Genomic DNA, 18,606 nt, shown 5'->3' on the forward strand with positions numbered 1-18,606 from the left:
TGTTTCTAACAGCCTTGGCAGAGGCTGTGTCTTCAGGTGCCAAGGCAATCAGCGCCTTTCACTGCCATCTTTTATATCGTTGTATCAAGGGATCCACGGAGTATTCCAGATGGCTGGCGCTGGCACAGGGGAGTCAGGCTGGTGGATGGACTCAAGGCAGTGCAGGGCTGCACAAGAGTCCGAGAACTGCTCATTAGACACTCAGATGACCCTGTTCCCAGCGCTGGTGCTATGGGGAAACGAAGGAAGGCGTGCTCGCAAATATAAACTGAAAGAGCTTAGTACCTACAGTGCTTCAGACAGGCTGAGTGCCCAGACACAGGCGGGTCCTTGCTCTGTCTCACCCCAACCTTGGGCAAGCCCATAAGGTACTCGGGAAAGGCTGTGTGTGTCTAAACTTTATAAAAGCTTAACAGAACACACAAAACAGTCATGTGGAAAAGAAGTCTTTTTATTGCCCCAAATGATTCAACAGTCAGTATAAGGAAGTGAGCGGAGTTCCACTATAGACAGCTTCCTTTTTCTAAGTGATTTCTCCTTAAAAGTCCTGGGTATCATTCTAAAGTGGATTGACTTGAGGATCCTACAATAAATACCCGGCTTGAGAAAAGGAACCCACTAATTCTAGCCTCCCACACAAGTGGTGATACTCTAGACAGATCAGTTTATCAACATTAACTGGACTCCTGTCATGACCAGGTGAATATTACCACTGACATGTTTTTGTTTTGTTTTGTTTTGTTTTAAAAAAAAAAAAAAACCCTTTTGATATACAAGCAGCTTAAAGTCTGGCACGTAGCCAACATATTACAGATGAACAATAACAAATGGAAAGTAAATCAGATGGGCACAGGTGGTGTAGACCCACAATCCTGCAGTTGGGAGGCAGGGGCAGGAAGGTCAGGAGTTCGAGGCTAGCTGATTGCTGTACCTTAGTCTTAGTCCCCTCACTGACTGGATCTCTCTATGAACAGCATCAACCCTAAGAAGTCGGCCTCCTCAGCATTACCTTTCTTCTTCACCTCAAGGAAAGACTACAGTACACAAAGGCCACCAGGCATGTGGAGTGTCAGGCAACCTCGTACAGCATCTCTGCTCTCACTTATTTAGCAGGTGACACTAGGCGAACGACCCACATATGCTTCCATTCTCTTACTTGGAGACAAAGTCTGTGGCTCCTGATTTGCTAGAGAAACCTTGGCCTCTTTGTCACTGTACAGAAACTGTCATGGCCTGGATCTGACCCAACAAGTCTCCCAGTGGGTCCCGGGCTCACACAAGGATCCTCCTGCTGCCCACAAGTCTCCAGTGGGTCCTGGGCTCACACTCCTCCCTGCCAGGTGCTGATCCCCTCCCTACACTCTGCTTCCTCCCTAGCCTTGATGGTTCTTTGGAATCTTTTCTGTCTGAGCCTAATGTCTCCTCCATGTTTGTACTTAGGACCATGATCGCTGGTGGCCAGGGGCTCAGTTTAAATCTTAGCTATAACATAAAACAGCCAGTTCTAAGAGAACAGCTTCTCCTGGCTTCCTTCCAATTTCTGCTGACCGTAAGACAGGTGGGAAGACCCCACGTGAGAGCACTGCTTGGGCCTGCTGTGGTGGTTTGAATTGCTTGGCCCAGGGAATGGCACTATTAGGAGGTGTGGCCTTATTGGAGGGAGTGTGTCACTGTGGGGATGGGCAATGAGACCCTGTTCCTAACCACGTGGGAGCCAGTCTTCGCCTAGTGGTCTTTAGATAATAATGTCGGACTCTCAGCTTCTGCACCATGCCTGCCTGGATGCTGCCATGTTCCTGCCTTGATGATAATAGACTGAACCTCTGAACCTGTAAGCCAGCCCCAATTAAATGTTTGTGTAAGAGTAGCCTTGGTCGTGGTGTTTGTTCACAGTGGTAAACCCTGGCTAAGAACCCAGGCATACAAAGTCCTAATGCTTTGGCACTCATTGTTCCTGCCTCTGGGGTCTTTCCTAAGCATTTCCCATGGGTCCCTTCTGCACCACCCAGAAGATCTCATGTGGCTTAGGGCCATCACTCCCCCAGAGTCATTAAACTTCTAAAAGCAAAGTCAACACTAACCCAGAACCTCACAGAGAAAAGGTTTTGCAAGTAGGCATGGGTTATAGCATGCAACCTGTAACACGCTTGCTACACGACTCACCACCAACACTCATGGAAGCTGGACCAGGTCTGACGCCAGAGTGAGGACTGGGCAGTGAGTGCCAAGTCTAGACAGCTGTGAGCATCACAAACAGCCCGCAGCAGGAGCTGAAGACACTGTCTTGGTCCCATTGTTGGTAAAACGGTTGCTTTGTTTAGGTGCACGGGAAGGGAGAGAGACAACTGTGCTATCTAGTCAATACTACCCGCCCCACAGAAACCACTTTATTAATGTGGACAGGAAGTAGCTGTGTGTTATAACTATAAAAATTCATGAAAATATAAAAATGTTAATTGAGACACTGAGGAATGTAACTAATATAGCATTTAGTTATTTATAAAATGAAATATCGACCCTTATAGATGTAACTCATAAAAACTTAGTTTATTTGAAGCATCTCTCACTAGTTAGGCCACAGAACACTTACAGTGAATCAACTGCCATCCAGAGATAGGAAACTCCTCTCGGGTAAGGTTTCACTTTTGTAAAAAGTCAAACACTTGATTTCAGTAAGGAAAATAATGTACACAGAGGCGGCAACGTCCGATCATGGAGGTCAGCCGCCGTATCTTTTCTTGAGTTCTTCAACAGAATCTTCCTTCAGGTCTGATTTTTCTAAGTGATTGAATAATACATTTGTAACTAAAAAAGAAAAAAAAATAGATGGTATGTCACTCATTTTAAGACACTATGCAAAACATAAATTCAAGATTAATTTGACCCATCATTATTTGATTTTACCATCTTTTTACCATTTTTTTTACCATCTTTTACTAGTAATTACCATTTCTCATAAATTCTTGTATACTTATGGATATTTGTTTGTTTGTTTGTTTGTTTGTTTGCGTAGCCCTGGCTGTCCTGGAACTTGCTCTGTAGAGCAGTCTGGCCTCAAATCCAGATCTCCCTGCCGCCTCTGCCTCTGCCCCTCTGCAGTGCTAGAATTAAAAGCAAGTCTGTCCACCATGTCCAGCTAGTCTGTACATTTAAAGAGTAATCTAAGAAGAAGTTGTTCTTTCCGGACCGACCGTCTTGTGGCCAGTATAACCTTCTCCTCCACCCTCAATGACACCAATCTAAGCAGTCCCGGGAAACACTGATACTGCTGGCTTCTCCATGCTGAACTGGAGTGAGCCGTCCCTATCAGCAGCAGTAAAACAGGTAAGCACAGCTAACGGTTCTGAGCGCTTAGTGACTGGGTCCACACAGTCCCCATGTTCTCAGCAGACGGGAGAAACCCGGCCAAGATCCTGCTGCCAGGGTGATGTGAGGAACCAGCTCAGGCGCTCCACGTGCACCCTGGAGAGAGAGGACTCTCGTGTGCTGTGCACCGTCACACATTAGGGCCCAGTGCAGAAGGCAGGGTTCCTGCTCTCAAGAGCTTGCATCCCTTCTGAGAAAGAAAAAACACATATTCGCAAAAGTGCCACACCTATTCATCAGAAAGAAAACGGAAGCAGGGTGAGGGACGGGGTGGGGGTGGGGGCGTGGGAGGCAGGCAGGCACTCTAACCAGAGAATTGTTGGCCATGAGCGAGAACCGAAGGAGTGAAGACACAGGAGCGGATATTCAAGAGGGAAGAAGCAAGGCCCTGAGGGAAAAGGAGTTTGGCAAGATAGCTCAGCCGTCTAATGACTTGAGTTCAAGTCCCAGGACCCACATCAAGACTGAAGAACTTACTCCCAAAAGCTGTCCACCTACCTACACACACACACACACACACACACACACACTGCTGCTGATGATTTTAAAATGCAAAGCTAGTGTGGTGATTTTAAAAATGACAGAAAATAAAGTCAGAATATTAATAACAGTAATACTGACTGGGAGTTTGGGGAGATGTTTTTGATCAGGTAACGATAAGGCTAGGGATAGGTTTCATCTGGTTCAGTGTCTCATGCTTTTGGGTTCAACACCTAGAATACTACGCCAACAGTTGTGGTGGCAGCACCTAAAATCCAACACTCCCAGGCATAACAGGAGGAAGCTCAAGGTCACCCTTAGCTCTGAGGGAACTCAAGGCTGGCCTGAGATGTGTAAGACCCTGTCGCCACACAAAGGAAAGCAAACACTCAGAAGCTAAGCCATGGGGCCTGCGTGGTGTCTGGTTTGTGCTCTTAGCGAATTTACATCACTATTTATTTACTAGGCTCCATGAAGCTGTAAGGCCATTTGGTTTTGACACACTTTCTCTTCATAGTCATAGGTAAGCTCTGAATGTCCCCAAAGGTTTTTCTGTTTCCTATATATTCTGCTCCAAATGTCTCCATGCATTTCTAGCTATGCACGGTGGCACATGCCTGGCATGTTGGCACTTGGCTCTCAGGAGGATGCTGTAAGTTGGTAAGTTCTAGGCCAGCCAGAGCTACCCAGTAAGACCATATTTCAAAAAACACAAACAAGGCCTGGAGAGGACACAGATTTGGTTCCCAATGCTGACAAGCTGGCTCACGACTGACCAACTCTAGCTGTAGCCCAGGTGTACACACAGTGCACACACACAGGCTCACAACTAACCATAGCTCTAGCCTCTCTAGCATCACGGGGCACACACAGTGCACACACATATAAAATAAAAAATACTTTAAAGAAATCTTGCAAAATAATAATTAGCATACTTATAACTGGATGACTTATCTTCTGCCTAAATACAGAAATAGACCTCTGTGGTGGTTTGAATATGCTTGGCTCAGAGAGTGGTACTATTAGGAGGTGTGACCTTGTTGGAGGAAGTGTCACCATGGGGGTGGGCAATGAGACCCTCCTCCTAACCATGTGGGATCCAGTGTTCACCTTAGTGCCTTCAGATCAAGATGGAGAACTCTCAGCTCCTTCTCCAGGGCCATATCTACCCGGACGCTGCCATGTTCCCTCCTTGGTGATAATGGACTGAACCTCTGAACCTGTAAGCCAGCCCTAATTAAATGTTTCCTTTATAAGAGTTGCCTCGGTCATGGTGTTTCTTCACAGCAATGAGACCCTAACTAAGACAACCCCAGAACTCTGACTAACTGAAGTGTTCAGAGTTTGATGGTTCTGTCAGACTGTAGTGTAGGTAAGGATCGATCTGAGGGTCACCATCTGCACTCCTGGCCCCAGCCCTAGATGCCAGGCGCACTGCACTAGTAACGCTCTCAGTGCTATTGCTGAGACCATGCGGAGCCTCCAGCTCCTGCCGATCCTGGAAGGTCCTGTTCCCCACCCCTTGTCTAACTGACTTTTGCACTTCAAAATTCAGCTAAGAGACTCAGGGCAGCCTCTCAGAAGGGATCACACACACCCTGTACTCAGCGCTGCGGCAGGACCCTTTGCTTGCTCCACAATGGCAGAATTCAAACAACAGAGCCTTTGTACCACTGACTACATCCAAGAAGGTCCCAGAGCACAGCTGTTTCCTACCTGTGTGGCCTCACAGTGACCCCCACGCCATGGCTGCCTCCTGCGTGGGAGGATACAGCAGCGCCTACGCCTGAAATCCTGCCAGGAACTACAACACAAGCCTAACTGCATGGATCCAACTGCGCAAGCTGCTTCTCTTAAATGGACATGATTTGTTTGACTGTATACATCTTGTGCATGGTCAAGCAGTCAGAAATCAGCGCAGGAGGATGAGGGAGGAGCTGGGAAAGCTGCTTTCTCAGAACTTACGCTTTCTCTCAGGTCCTGACATAAACATCACCGCCATGTCAAACCTTCTCAGCTGAGAAAGTCGTTCTAAGACTTCAAAGATGAGAGCTGGCTTTTCCCTCCTGAAACAGTCCAAACATAAACATGAGTGGTCAGGTACAGGCAGAGGGGTTCTTTTTTTCTAGTAACAACAAAGTCTTCATTTCCCCAAGGGAAGACTGTGTTATCATAACGTAAATAAATGAACCAGGCCACTGAAGACATCACAGGCTCCTCTTCAGGAGCCCAGCACCCTATGGCGCTGCTCTCACACAGAGGTCTCTACACACTTCCTCTAAGAAGTCTTCCCTCACTTACACGTTCCCACATCAGTGTCTCTACAGCAGTGAACCTTACCAGGAAGCTGATGCTGCCATGTACCAAATATTAAGATTAAAGAATTAATTTTCTGGACCTGGAGAGATGGCTCAGTGGTTAAGAGCACTGACTGCTCTTTCAGGGGTCCTGAGTTCAATTCCCAGCAACCACATGGTAGCTCACAACCATCTGTAATGGGATCCGATACTCTTTTCTGATGTGTATGAAGATAGCTATAGTGTACTCAAACATATAAAATAAATAAATCTTTTTTTAAAAAGAATATATTTTCTAAACCGTTGGACATAATATTACAATGGGAGAATACAACTAAAAATTTCAACTTACTCAATGTAAAAGTCGTGTAGAATCTTAATGATTTGATTGAATACATCTGGATCTAGGTTTTTCTGAAACAACTTCGGATACAAAGATGGTTCGATATTCTTGGAAAAAAAAGAGAAAGTTGAATTTGACAATATTTATATTACATGTGTTATATAATAATTGCTCAAATAAAAATATTATGAATAATTCATAACACTAATACTTGATGAGACAGTGAGGTTTTACTTAGACACAAGTCAAAGAAGGATGGAGTGATGGGGACCTAAGACAGCCATGGCTTTAGCTGGAGCGCTTCCAGCTCATGCAGAGGACCTGGGTTCAATCCCCAGCACCCACGCAGCAGCACCCCTGCATCTCCAGCGCCAGGGAACCCAGCACATTCACACACACACACACACACACACACACACACACACACACACACACACACAGGGAACCCAGCACATTCACTCACACACACACATTCACACACACACACACACACACACACACACACACACAACCCAGCACATTTATTCACACACACACATTCACACACACACACACACACACACACACACACACACACACACGGAACCCAGCACATTCACACACACTCACACATACACACACACACAGGGAACCCAGCACATTCACACATACACACACACACACACACACACACACACACACATATATACACACACACACACACACTCATACATATACACATATGCATAATTTAAAATAACAAATAATTATAATAGTTAGAAAATTTCATGAAAAGAAGAGAGGGACCCTCATGAGAGAGCTCCCAAATTATAACTACAAACAGAGATAAAAGCAGACTTGCCTGAGATATTACTTGAAGTAATTGTTAACTACAAAAGTGTAAGACACTATTACTACACTTGAAGAAGACTATACTAATCCATGATTTGCTAAATTCACATGACCTAGCTTATTTTCTTGAGTTCACTTTCAGGAAATAAATGCCCAGATAGTGCTAACACTGCCTGGTACACAGAAGACCAAGGATTTCGGGGTTCCTCCCCCCAGAGGAAGATTAAATATTAAAGCTAAAGCTTAGTTAGGCAATAGACTATGACATTAGGCTTTAAGCCATTTCATACACAGCTCACTTCCCGGATAGAAAACCAGGATTCCTGATTACAGTCCGCCCGAGACAGCGCACAGCCAGCAGGGAGAGGCACGTTCTGTTGTGCTACACAAAAGGCAAGCAGCGCACTGCTGGCTCCCCTCCCCCACCCCCCAGCCCTGCTCACCTTTACATACTGATACAGCATCTCTGGGGAACTTCTCAACTGTCTGAAATCAGACTCGAGCTGGAAGGAGTTGGCAGGAACTGGAGGCAGACCAGCAGCGGCCAGCTGACCCGGCATCTGCTCTGCCCTCACGGAGGCCTTCTCACTCCCAGGCTGACGCGCATCCTGCTTCACCCCCACCTGTGCTCTGGAGGATTTCCGAGCATTAGCCAACCAGCAGCAGAACGAGCAGCCAAAAGCAATAAAGGAGAGAGCAAGGGGAATCCTAACATCGGACCTCGCTGACAGTGTGTTTGCTATCTGCATCCTGACAGTGTCCAGTTCTTTCAGTGTGCGTGTGTGTTTGTGTGCATGCACGTGCGTGCACATCTGGCTATGCAATGGCTGCAGTCGCCTGCTGGTTAGTGGATGAGCTGGCCCACTCTGAGAGGATCATCTCTATCTGGTATAACCCAGCCTTTCAGAAATCTGAATTATCACAACTTCAAGATATTTCAAGAAGGAAGAAATACTTCACTTTACTCAGCATTTCTGAATAATGCATACAATACCTTAAATAAACTTCTACTATACGCTAGTGTTTAAATACAAACTTCGTGTGTTTACTAAGTGGTGATATAAGATTAACCAGAAGCTGGAACCCACCCAGTGGGTCCGCACCTCCTCCACAGCCATCAGTAAGGACGCTGTGTGCACTATATATTGTTGTTGTTAATAACAATAATTAATAATAATTCTGAGTTGGAAGACAAGTGCGAATGTTTCACTCAAGGCTTTCCACAGACATCACCACACCCCACTCTCACCATGGCCCTGTGCCTGTATCCCTGGCTAAGGCCCCTCCTCCCTAAAACTGTCTCTCTTCTTTGATCTTGGCTCTCAACTCTAAACTATATTTAAAAACTGTTCGACAGTCTTCAGTATTGATGGATATAACAGTGGTAACACTTAAATTCCGAATTCTTATGACGCTTCCTTCTATCACATCCTCTCTCCTCTCAGCAGTGAAGTAGATACACACTAAGTTCTAGGAGAGAATGAGCACCGTCGACCTGGTCAGGAGTCAACCCTTTGCTCGTCTCTGACTCGCCTGTGACCTCCCCGGGGAAAGGAACTAGGATGTCCCTTAAGCTCAGTCTCAGTCCCAGTGCAGACGGAAAAGCTCGCTAGACCGTTCGTTAGTTAGCTGCTCTAATATCAAGTCAGAGCTCTTCTCAGTAAGCAGACTGCCAGTGCGGTGACCGTCGTTATAGAGACAGGGACAGGGACAGGGACTATACTCACTGTGGGGCTGAAGTGTCACTGACTGCTTCTATTTTCAACACTTTAGCTCTTGGCCTATCCCCTGCAGGCAGAGAGACGCCCTCGCTTGGATTCTTCTTGGTTCCAGTGCCCACAGCTGCCGTTGCTCGATCACTCTCAGGGACAGTGGCAGAACTATCTGGTGCATCAACAGTCTCTATCAAATTGCCAGTTTCTTCAATAAAAACCTTCTTGAGTGCTTTCTAAAACAATTAAAATTGATTCTTTAATCAACATATTAAAAGTTTTCCCATCTTAAGGTCACAAATTTAAAAAGACTGCTATGTTCTTCCAGCTAACATCCCAGTTAAAAGTTAAAATTCAATTTGTCACCCAGACAGACTTAGGAACATACTATGTCTGAGAACACAAACAATAAAACTCTTTGCCTTCCCAGGTACCTAAAGGTGGGAATTAGTTACAAAGGTGAAAGGTCAACTGCCAAGAGCAGGAAGGGCAGGACAGGCAGGCTGCCAGGCAGTCCATGGGGGGAGGGAGGGGAAGTGCAGACAGCCAGGACAGGACCCTCCTGACAGACAGACAGGATCCTCCTGACAGAATGCGTTCTGTGGGTGAGGGAAAAGTACAGCAAGGGAAGAGAGGGGCCAGCACTGCATGAGAGTCCAATGTGAAACTCTAAGCACTCTCCAGGCGTGCAACGGCTGGATAATCCAGTCCAGATTTGCCAAATCGCGTTTACGAAGTTGGTAGGGGCTATGCAGAGTGGTTTTCCAGTTTAATAAATAACCTTCCCTATTACCAAGTAAGCACCAAATAGGCGGCAGCCTCTCTTGTTGCTGCTGCCGTACTGTCAGACTAGCTGCCGTGCTGTCAGACTAGCTGCCGTGCTGTCAGACTAGCTGCCGTACTGTCAGACTAGCTGCTATCAGAGGGCTGGGGTTCACACCTGCATCACCGAATCCTGCTCTACGTGGGTTGCAGGGACTAACCTCAGGTCAGCAAGCCTGCACGGCTTTTGCCACTGCCAAGCCCTCTCCCTGGCTAACTGTCCACTTCTGTCTGTATTACTTTAATCACTTATTACGTTTACTTGTTGGGAGGGGGTCTCGTGGAGGTCAGAAGAACTTACAAGTCAGTTCTTACCTCCCACTGCATGGATCCCAGAGAATGAACTCAGAGTGTCAGTCTGATGACAAGCACCTTCACCCAGGGGGCCATCTCGCTGGCCACTACTTTAATCTTTTAACTGTTTTTGTTTTGTCTTTAATTTTAGTATTTATACTTCTATACTACATCCACTGTGTTGTGTGTCTCGATGGAAAAGGCACTTCTGTCTGTCCTTCCTTTCTCTAAAGCTAAGATGCACTGTTCTCCCTCCTGCTGTCCAGACCTCCAGCCTCTCCTTCTCATTCTTTACCCCCACTTTTCTGCTTCCCCATCTCCCTCGTTCACTACTTAAATGCTGATACTCTCAACTCTGAAACAACAACGCTATAAACTACATTTCCCCAACTAAAGCCCTAGTGGCCTTCCTAACCAAAAGCACGTCTTCTCTTGCTGTCAGCAGTTGGGGAAACTAAAATCCAAATGACACACAGACACAGTAAAATAAACACTGAAACCACGGGAGTGTGCACTATGCCTGCTCCCGGCAGGGCTGACACCCTCTCAATAAGGAGAACAAAGATGAAGAGGCGCCTGAAAGACCAGAAAGAACCTGAGCTCTACCCAGAAGGATCAAGGACCATAAAAGGGACCCAAATAAACAAGGACGTCAGCTCAGGCATGGACAAGAAGTCACCAAAGTGGAGGAAGTAGTCAGTCACTTAAGGAGAGATTCGCCAGGAAACTGACACCAACAAGGAACCAACAGAGAGCACAGAAGCCGAAGGACCAGCAGAACAAAACCCGTCAGAAAGCATCACCAATCGCCAATATCTAACAGAACTCCAGAGACGAGCACAAAGTTGAGCTGATAACAAAATGTCAAACTGACTCAAATTCCACTATGTGAGATCAGGAGGCTAAACTGTAACTGAAACGTAAGTTACTCTAGAAATCAAAGCTGGTAATTCTCCCTAATACTGTCATTCTACGGGATTTATTAAAAGAGTGTTAAATAGGTACGTCAGGAGTTTTCAATGTTTTAAGCTTTCTAACTCAACGTTTGTTTCCAGTTCTAACATAGCAGCGGTAACCAATGGCAAGGGAACGAGAGCGCTGACTCACAGGGGAGCCCCGAGGAGGATTATCCACAGCTTTCACCACATGGTGTCTCTGTGTGGAGTCAAGGAAGACATCATCCCAGTGGCCTTTCTCTATTAGTTCCTTGAAAAGAAATTTGAAACAACTATCAAAATACTTGAGTTAATTATATTAACCAACAAGCTTACGTGTCCAATAATACGATGGTATTATGGTGAAGAAAACACTACCTTTTTGATTCTGGAAAGCTCGGTCGCCGCTTGCTTATTTCCAGGTTCCAGAAGTAAAACAGTCTCAAAGTCTAACGAGAGAGAACGTTAACAAATAACAGTGAAATGATCAAAACACGACATCGCCGTCAGTTAATAATTCCTTTAGTTTATTTACGTGCTTTAGCTGTTTGCTACAGGTTCTTGTGTAGCCCAGGTTGTCCTGAGCCAGCTATTTATGATAACCTAAACCCTAATCATCTTGTCTCTACCACCCAAGTGCTGGGGTTGAAGCAAACCACCACACCCAACAGACAACTCCTATCTCTCAGTGAGGTCTGCTTGGGACCCTGGGAGGGGAGCAATAGTGAGAACCAGGTTTGTTAAGCTTTCACACGGACTTTCTCGGACCTCTTACTGCGCCCTTGACTTACAGATGACACAGAGCGACTTAGGAAGCACTGCACACTCACACCTAACTCCACTAAGATGAGAACACCATACCCAGGAATATTACTCAGTTTCTAAAAGGCAATGAAACCAGGTGTGGTCACACACACCTGAAATCCTAGTACTTGGGAGGCACTGGCAGGACTGCTGTGAGGTCAAACCTAGCCTGGTCTACAAAGCAAATGCTAGGACAGCCAGGGCTAACACAGCAAGACAGACACACACACACACACACTCACTCTCTCTCTCTCTCTCTCTCTCTCTCTCTCTCTCTCTCTCTCTCTCTCTCTCTCTCTCTCTCTCTCTCTCTCTCCTCTTCTCTCTCTCTCTCCTCTTCTCTCTCTCTCTCTCAAAACCCTGAAGCTGGTAAAGGCCCCTGCCACAGACCTGACTGCTCCAAGTTCTACCTCCAGGACCCACAGTGTAGGAGGAAAGAATTAACTCCCTGCCTCTGACTTCCACGTGTGTCTGTGACATGCACGCATGTGCATGCACATGTTCAGTAAATGAAAAAAAGAAAATGTAAAAACGACTCTAAGAAGAAACTGTGATGATGGCACCTGAGCACACGGAAAGCTTAGAAGCAGCTAAGTTAACAGAAGCAGACGCAGCAACACGGCCAGGAGACGGCCATGAGCCTACCAATCGGCAAAGCTGACGTGACTCAGGGGGCTGAGGAGTTCAAGTCCAGCCAGGCTAAGCAGTAAGACCCTGTCTCAAAAAAAAGTAATGACTACTAAAATAATCAGGTTAGTAGGAAACAGAGGCTGCCAGGGGCTAAGGGAAGAGGAAGATGAACAATTAGTATCTGATACACAGTTTAGAATAAAGACCAACAGGATTGCACAACACTGAAAATATACACTTGAGATGGTAAAAAAAATATCAAATTACTGCTGTGCAATCTTACCAGAACTTGATAAAACAAAAAGCAACGGGCTGCAGCTATGCCTGGCTCGGAGAGCAACTGACAGATTTAAATGTCCACATCAGAAAAGAGAAGCCTGAGATCTGCTATACCTAGTGACATCGAGGAGTTGGGAGAAAACTGGCCCAGGGCCTGGATTTAGACCCAGGACTCTGTCTTAGCTTCTCTGTCGCTGTGATAAACGCCATGGCCAAATGCAGCACAGGAAAGCCAGGGCTCATTTCAGCTCACGGCTCTCAGGTCACACTCCAGCACTGACCAAGTCAGGGAAGGGACTCAAACCCTGGGCAGGCAGTGGTGCAGGGCCACAAGGGGTGCTGCTCAGTGGCTTGCTCCCGAATTGCACAGTCGCTTTCACAGAGCACCCAGGACCTCCAGGCCAACAGGGCGGCACTGCCCACAATAAGCTGGGCTCTCATGTATCAATTAACAATCAAGAAAGTGCTTCCCAGAATTGCCTACAGGCCAAACGGTTAGGGGAGCTTTCTCCCCCCCCCCCCCCCCACAGATTTCAAAGGAAACAAAAAAAGAGAAAAAAACAGCAAGTGAGACCAAAGATGAAGGAAGAAGGGATGAAAGCAATGAGGGAAACACAGGTAGGACCAGGCCAGTTCTCTGAAGACTGACAAAAGGAACCTACAGCACAAGGTCAAAGGGCAGGAGGGAAAGCAACCAAACACACACACGCAAACACACACACACACACACACACACACAGACACACACCAGGAATGAGAAAGGCCAGGCAGGGGCGCTGGAGCAAGCATTTAATCCAGCACTCAGAAGACAAGACAGGGTTTGAGGACAGCCTGGTCTGCACACTAAGTTCCAGGGCTATGTAAGCGATCCTGTCCCCAAAACCAAACCAAAACAAAAAGAATAAGAAAGGAATCACTGTAGCCCTCACGTTAACCTCGATGCCCAGCTGCTGACGCCCTCTCTTCCTATTGCTTGTTTTTCCTGTTCACCTACAATTCAAGTTTTTCCTCAGGTGAGTGTGTCAGTTATTCTGCAGTGTGAGCAGGTGAGTGTGTCAGATTTTCTAGTCTTACCTTGCTTGGCCTCATTGATCTTTCCCAAAAATGTCCTTGCTGTTCCTCTTCTGGCAAACGCTTTTGAGTATGAGCCATCTAGTACGATAGCTTGTGTGCAGTCTCTTTCAGCTTCTTCATATCTATTGAACACAATACAATCACTAACTGAACAACAAGAAGCTTACAGACAACAGAATCCTGGGACTGGCGAGACGACGGCTCAGTGTTACCAAGCCTGATGACCTGAATCCATTGCTGGGACCCACATGGTGGAAGGAAAGAACCAAGTTGTCAAAGTTGACCTCTGACCTCCACCTCCCATGCCTCCTCTCGAGTGCTGGGGCTAAAGGTACACACCACCACAGCCAACATACTACTGAGTTCTTTTTGTAGGTTTTACTGCAGTCTGGTACCTCAAGAAGAGGACCCAGTTTGTTCAGGATCCACCCTCTTCCAGTACTAAAATCCTGCCTCCAAGGTCTGTCACTTTTATTATCTCAGTACCTCATCACCTTCTGAAGCTGACCACTTACCAAACCACACTCCACAATTTCCCTCCCCCCGGCCCTTCCTCGCTGTAACTCAGGCTTGCCTCACTAGGAATACAATGTTTCTTACATACAGTAGCGACACTAACAACCTGGATGTCTTTCTTTTTCTTTCTCTGCTGGGTGTGGTAAATGTTCCTACGTGTGAGTGTGAGGTCAGCAGGAAGTGTCTGTCTGTGGTCACTCTCCACCTTTATGAGAAGGAGTCTTTGGCTCAGTGTGGAGGTCACCAACCGATTGGCCTCCTGGCCTGGCAAGCCTGAGACCCCCTCCCAGGGCTGGGATTAAAGGCTGGGATGCCACGCCCCGCAGCATGTGGGTTCATGTGGGTTGTAGGATACAAAGCAAGGCTCTCATGCCTCCCTCCCCACCCCACACCCTCCACTTCCCACTCCATCCATCTAACGAGACACAGTCATGGAACTCAAACCACAAGACTGCTCCCTCAACAAAAGCTGATCGTGCACTCTATGTTCTACATCAGACTCTAATATGTAAAACTGCCCTCCAAGTACAGAAGGCTTGTGATACTCCGTGTGACCCTAAAGCAAATACCAGAAAAATAAACACAAATTACAAGTAAGAGTAGTATATCCTGCTATGTCTCTACATGTGACCCTACCTCAAAAGTAAGGAGACTCAGCAAGTACAGGTCCTTGCCACAAACATAATGACCCAGGTTTGATCCTCAAACCAATGTGGGAGAAAGAGAACCAATTTCTGCAACCTGTCCTCTGCCTTCCACACATACCACCCACACAAACAAATGTAATAATTTTTAATAACACACAATATACTCCACACTGTACAATTCTATTAAGAATGTAAAGATAACAACACTCACATGATACATACAGTACCACATGCACACACATTCCTTCTCTCTGCGTTTCACTCTCTCATTAACTGTGAGGAAATTACAGTTACTAAATCCCTGCTGGGGCTCGGCTCAGCACTGAAGCACTTCTCTAGTGTTCAAGAGGTCCTGAACTCTAACCTAGCACTGCTGCAAAAATAGAAACTAGAAGAAAGAAGGAGGATTCAAACACGGAAGATAGATGCAAAAATACTAAATCAACTAAAGTTAGCTTATCTACAGTCAATGTCCATCCTGAAAGCAAAATGGAGGCAGAACTAACCTCTGAATCTTGAGATAGGCCATCGCTCTGTTAGCTGGCAGCAGGGCGTTGGTGCGGTCCGCTGCTATCCCGCGGGTGTAGCACTCAATTGCTTGCTCGTATTTCCCCTCTTTGAAAAATCCGTTGCCCTGTTATTTTGGAGAGAGGTATGAAAGTCAAACGTGCTGAACATTACCTCAATTCAGATCTTGAGAAAACACGGATATTAAGTCAGTGGTTATACTATGTTCTCGCCCTAATGGAGTCTAGAGAAGGGGACAGCCCGTGTGTGCAGTGCTGCCCGAGCAAGCATGGGGACTTGAATTCTGGCTTCCGGAACCAGCGAGGAAGCCAGAGTTCAGGCCTGTCTACCCAGCAGGTCTAGCCAATTAACCTCCAAGTGCTGAAGAGATCCTGTCTCTACAGTAGTAATACAACACAGAGTAACAGAGAAAGACGATCTCTGGCCTTCACACAATTAAACCCAACCTCACATACACGTACACACACATACCACACATACACAAGCACACACACTTAAAATTACAGTAATAACTAAAGTCTAGTTTATGAGATACCTAGAATACATTAGCATGAGTTCTCTTAAGTGACAGTATTCTCTTTTCAGCACAAAAACACTGCAATTACCCCAACTTCATCAGTCACCTACTAATTAAACAGGAAAGGCCTAAGCATTACACCAAGTCTTTACCGACATTAGAAACTAATCAAAAACGCTTGCTGAGCCGGGCAGTGGCAGTGCACGCCTTTAATCCCAGCACTTGGGAGGCAGAGGCAGGCGGATTTCTGAGTTCGAGGCCAGCCTGGTCTACAGAGTGAGTTCCAGGACAGCCAGGAATATACAGAGAAACCCTGTCTCAGAAAATTTTTAAAAAATGGAAGAAAACAACAACAACACCCCAAACAACAACAAAAACCGCCTGCTGAGCTTGCTGGAGGGCATGGCTTACAGATAGAGAGCTTACTATCAGGTATAAGGCCCTGGGTTTGAGTCCAGCACTCAAAAGGGGGGGGGGGGGCGAAGAGAGGGGAGGGGAGGGGAGGGAAGGGGAAGGAAGGGGAGGGGAGGGGAGGGGAGGAAGGAAGAAGAGGGGAAAAGAAGAAGCAGGAAATAGAGGAGAGAGGGGGAAACTGTACAAAACAATTACAAATGCAATCCCCCCAGGACAGTGGTTTTCTGAGACAAGGTCTCCCATAGCTAGAGCATCTAGAAGCTCACTAGGTGGCTGAGGCAGCATTGATGGTCCTCCAACCCGCACCTTCGAAGAGCTGAGATCACAGGCGTGCACTGACATAGCCAGCTCCAAGTCAGTCTTTTACACAGCCCTCTCTTAAGTAGCATCAATACACCTAAATATAATGCACATTTTGTTTGTTGGTTGGTTTTTCGAGACAGAGTTTCTCTGTAGCCCTGACTGTCCTGGAACTCACTCTGTAGACCAGGCTGTCCTTGAACTCAGAAATCTTCCTGCCTCTGCCTCCTGAGTGCTGGGATTAAAGGAGTGTGCCACCACACCCAGCATACATTTTTTTTAATGTTGAGATTTATTAATTTTTATTTTATGTGTATGAGTGTTTTGCTGCATGCCTGTAGTGGCTATTCCTGGTTGTCAACTTGACTATATTTGGAATGAACTACAATCCAGAATTGGAAGGCTCACCAGGGACCCTTATCTGGAGGCTTGGAGATAGAAGTTTCTGATCTGGATCTTGGTATGGAGATCTTGAGCCAGTGGCTATGGATTCCAAAAGATTAAATCTCCAAATTCAAGGTCATCCAGGATTAAGGGTGTGGTGGAACACACCTTTAATCTGGGCTACACCTTCTGCTGGAGACAATATAAGGACATTGGAAGAAGGGAGTCTTGCTCTTGCTCCTTCGCCTGCTTGCTGTGTGAGACTGAGTAACTGCTAGATCCTTGGACTTCCATTCACAGCTATTACTGAACCATTGTTGAGAATTCAGCTGCAGGCTGTAAGTCATCAATAAATTCCTTTATTATATAGACTATCCATAAGTTCTGTGAATCTTCTGAACCCTGACTAATACAATGCCTATCTACGTATCATGTGTGTGCCTGATGCCCAAGGCCATGAAAGGGTATGAGATCCCTGAACTTGGAATTACAAATGGCTGTGAGCCATGATGCAGGTGCTGGGACTCGAACCCAGGTCCTGTGCTCTTACCAAGTGAGCCATCTCCCAGCTCCAATGTAAGTTAAACTAGATTGAAAATAAATTACAACCAGTAACCTCATATGTACATTTTAGGGACCTCTGTGGACCCACAAAAGGCTGTAAGTTCATTAAATTAGGGACTAGAGAGACGGCTCAGCAGTTAATGACACTTCGCAGAGGACCTGTAATTCCTCAGTCTTCTGAGGGCATCAGGCATGCGCGAGTGTGTGCGTGCGTGTGCGTGTGTATGTGTATATGCAAACAAATGTGTACTTTATGTTTATCGAATAGAAAATAAATATCTATCTTTAAACTTTATTTATTTACTTTTTCTTTTTTGAAACAGGGTTTCTCTGTATAGCACTGGCTATCCTGGAACTCACTCTGTAGACCAACTGGCCTCAGAGATTTGACCTGCTTCTGCCTCCAGAGTAACAGGATTAACAGCGTGTGCCACCATGCCTGACTATGAAATTAAATTACACTAAAGTATAATTAGATCATTTCCTCCTTAAAAATTCACTAAATTTTCTCAACTGAAAATATATAAATTTCAGTCAGAAAGTTTTGCGTGAATTATAGGCACATTATAAAATAAACTATAAATCGTCTATATTAGATTTAAAATTACCTACATATAAATACATATAGTTTGATCCCTAAACCTAAGCACGCTTATAGTCATTTTGCATGTGATTATTCTTCTGTATTAAGGCGTCAGTAACTCAAATGTTGAATAAGTAGCCTCCAGATATTTTAGTGTACTTAATTTCCACTTCCTACTCAGAAAAAAAAAAATTGAGGTTAGAGACAGAAATGTAACTAAAATACAAGAAAGTAGGAGTCGCCATGGGCGTGGTGGGGCAGACCCAGGCGCAGAGCCCATCGCTTA

At 45.9% G+C, this 18,606-nt stretch overlaps 1 protein-coding gene across 4 annotated transcripts in view; it reads right to left on the bottom strand.

The window, feature by feature from the left end:
* Positions 1 to 2,522: 2,522 nt before the first annotated feature.
* Positions 2,523 to 18,606, bottom strand: part of Rpap3 (RNA polymerase II associated protein 3) — a 30,726-nt gene continuing 14,642 nt past the window's right edge. For 3 of the 4 annotated variants that reach the window (XM_030248782.1, XM_030248783.1, XM_011245735.1), the window contains 9 exons: positions 15,537 to 15,664; positions 13,868 to 13,989; positions 11,459 to 11,529; positions 11,253 to 11,351; positions 9,045 to 9,265; positions 7,761 to 7,947; positions 6,496 to 6,593; positions 5,812 to 5,912; positions 2,523 to 2,805 (listed from right to left, as the gene is read on the bottom strand). In XM_030248782.1, coding sequence (XP_030104642.1) covers positions 2,720 to 2,805; positions 5,812 to 5,912; positions 6,496 to 6,593; positions 7,761 to 7,947; positions 9,045 to 9,265; positions 11,253 to 11,351; positions 11,459 to 11,529; positions 13,868 to 13,989; positions 15,537 to 15,559 — 1,008 coding nt within the window. In that variant the 5' untranslated portion in view covers positions 15,560 to 15,664 and the 3' untranslated portion in view covers positions 2,523 to 2,719. The remainder of the gene's footprint in view (positions 2,806 to 5,811; positions 5,913 to 6,495; positions 6,594 to 7,760; positions 7,948 to 9,044; positions 9,266 to 11,252; positions 11,352 to 11,458; positions 11,530 to 13,867; positions 13,990 to 15,536; positions 15,665 to 18,606) is intronic. The other variant, NM_028003.2, reaches the window with a different exon arrangement.

The sequence above is a fragment of the Mus musculus genome, chromosome 15, assembly GCF_000001635.26.
Source record: "Mus musculus strain C57BL/6J chromosome 15, GRCm38.p6 C57BL/6J".
In the NCBI taxonomy this organism is placed as follows: domain Eukaryota; kingdom Metazoa; phylum Chordata; class Mammalia; order Rodentia; family Muridae; genus Mus; species Mus musculus.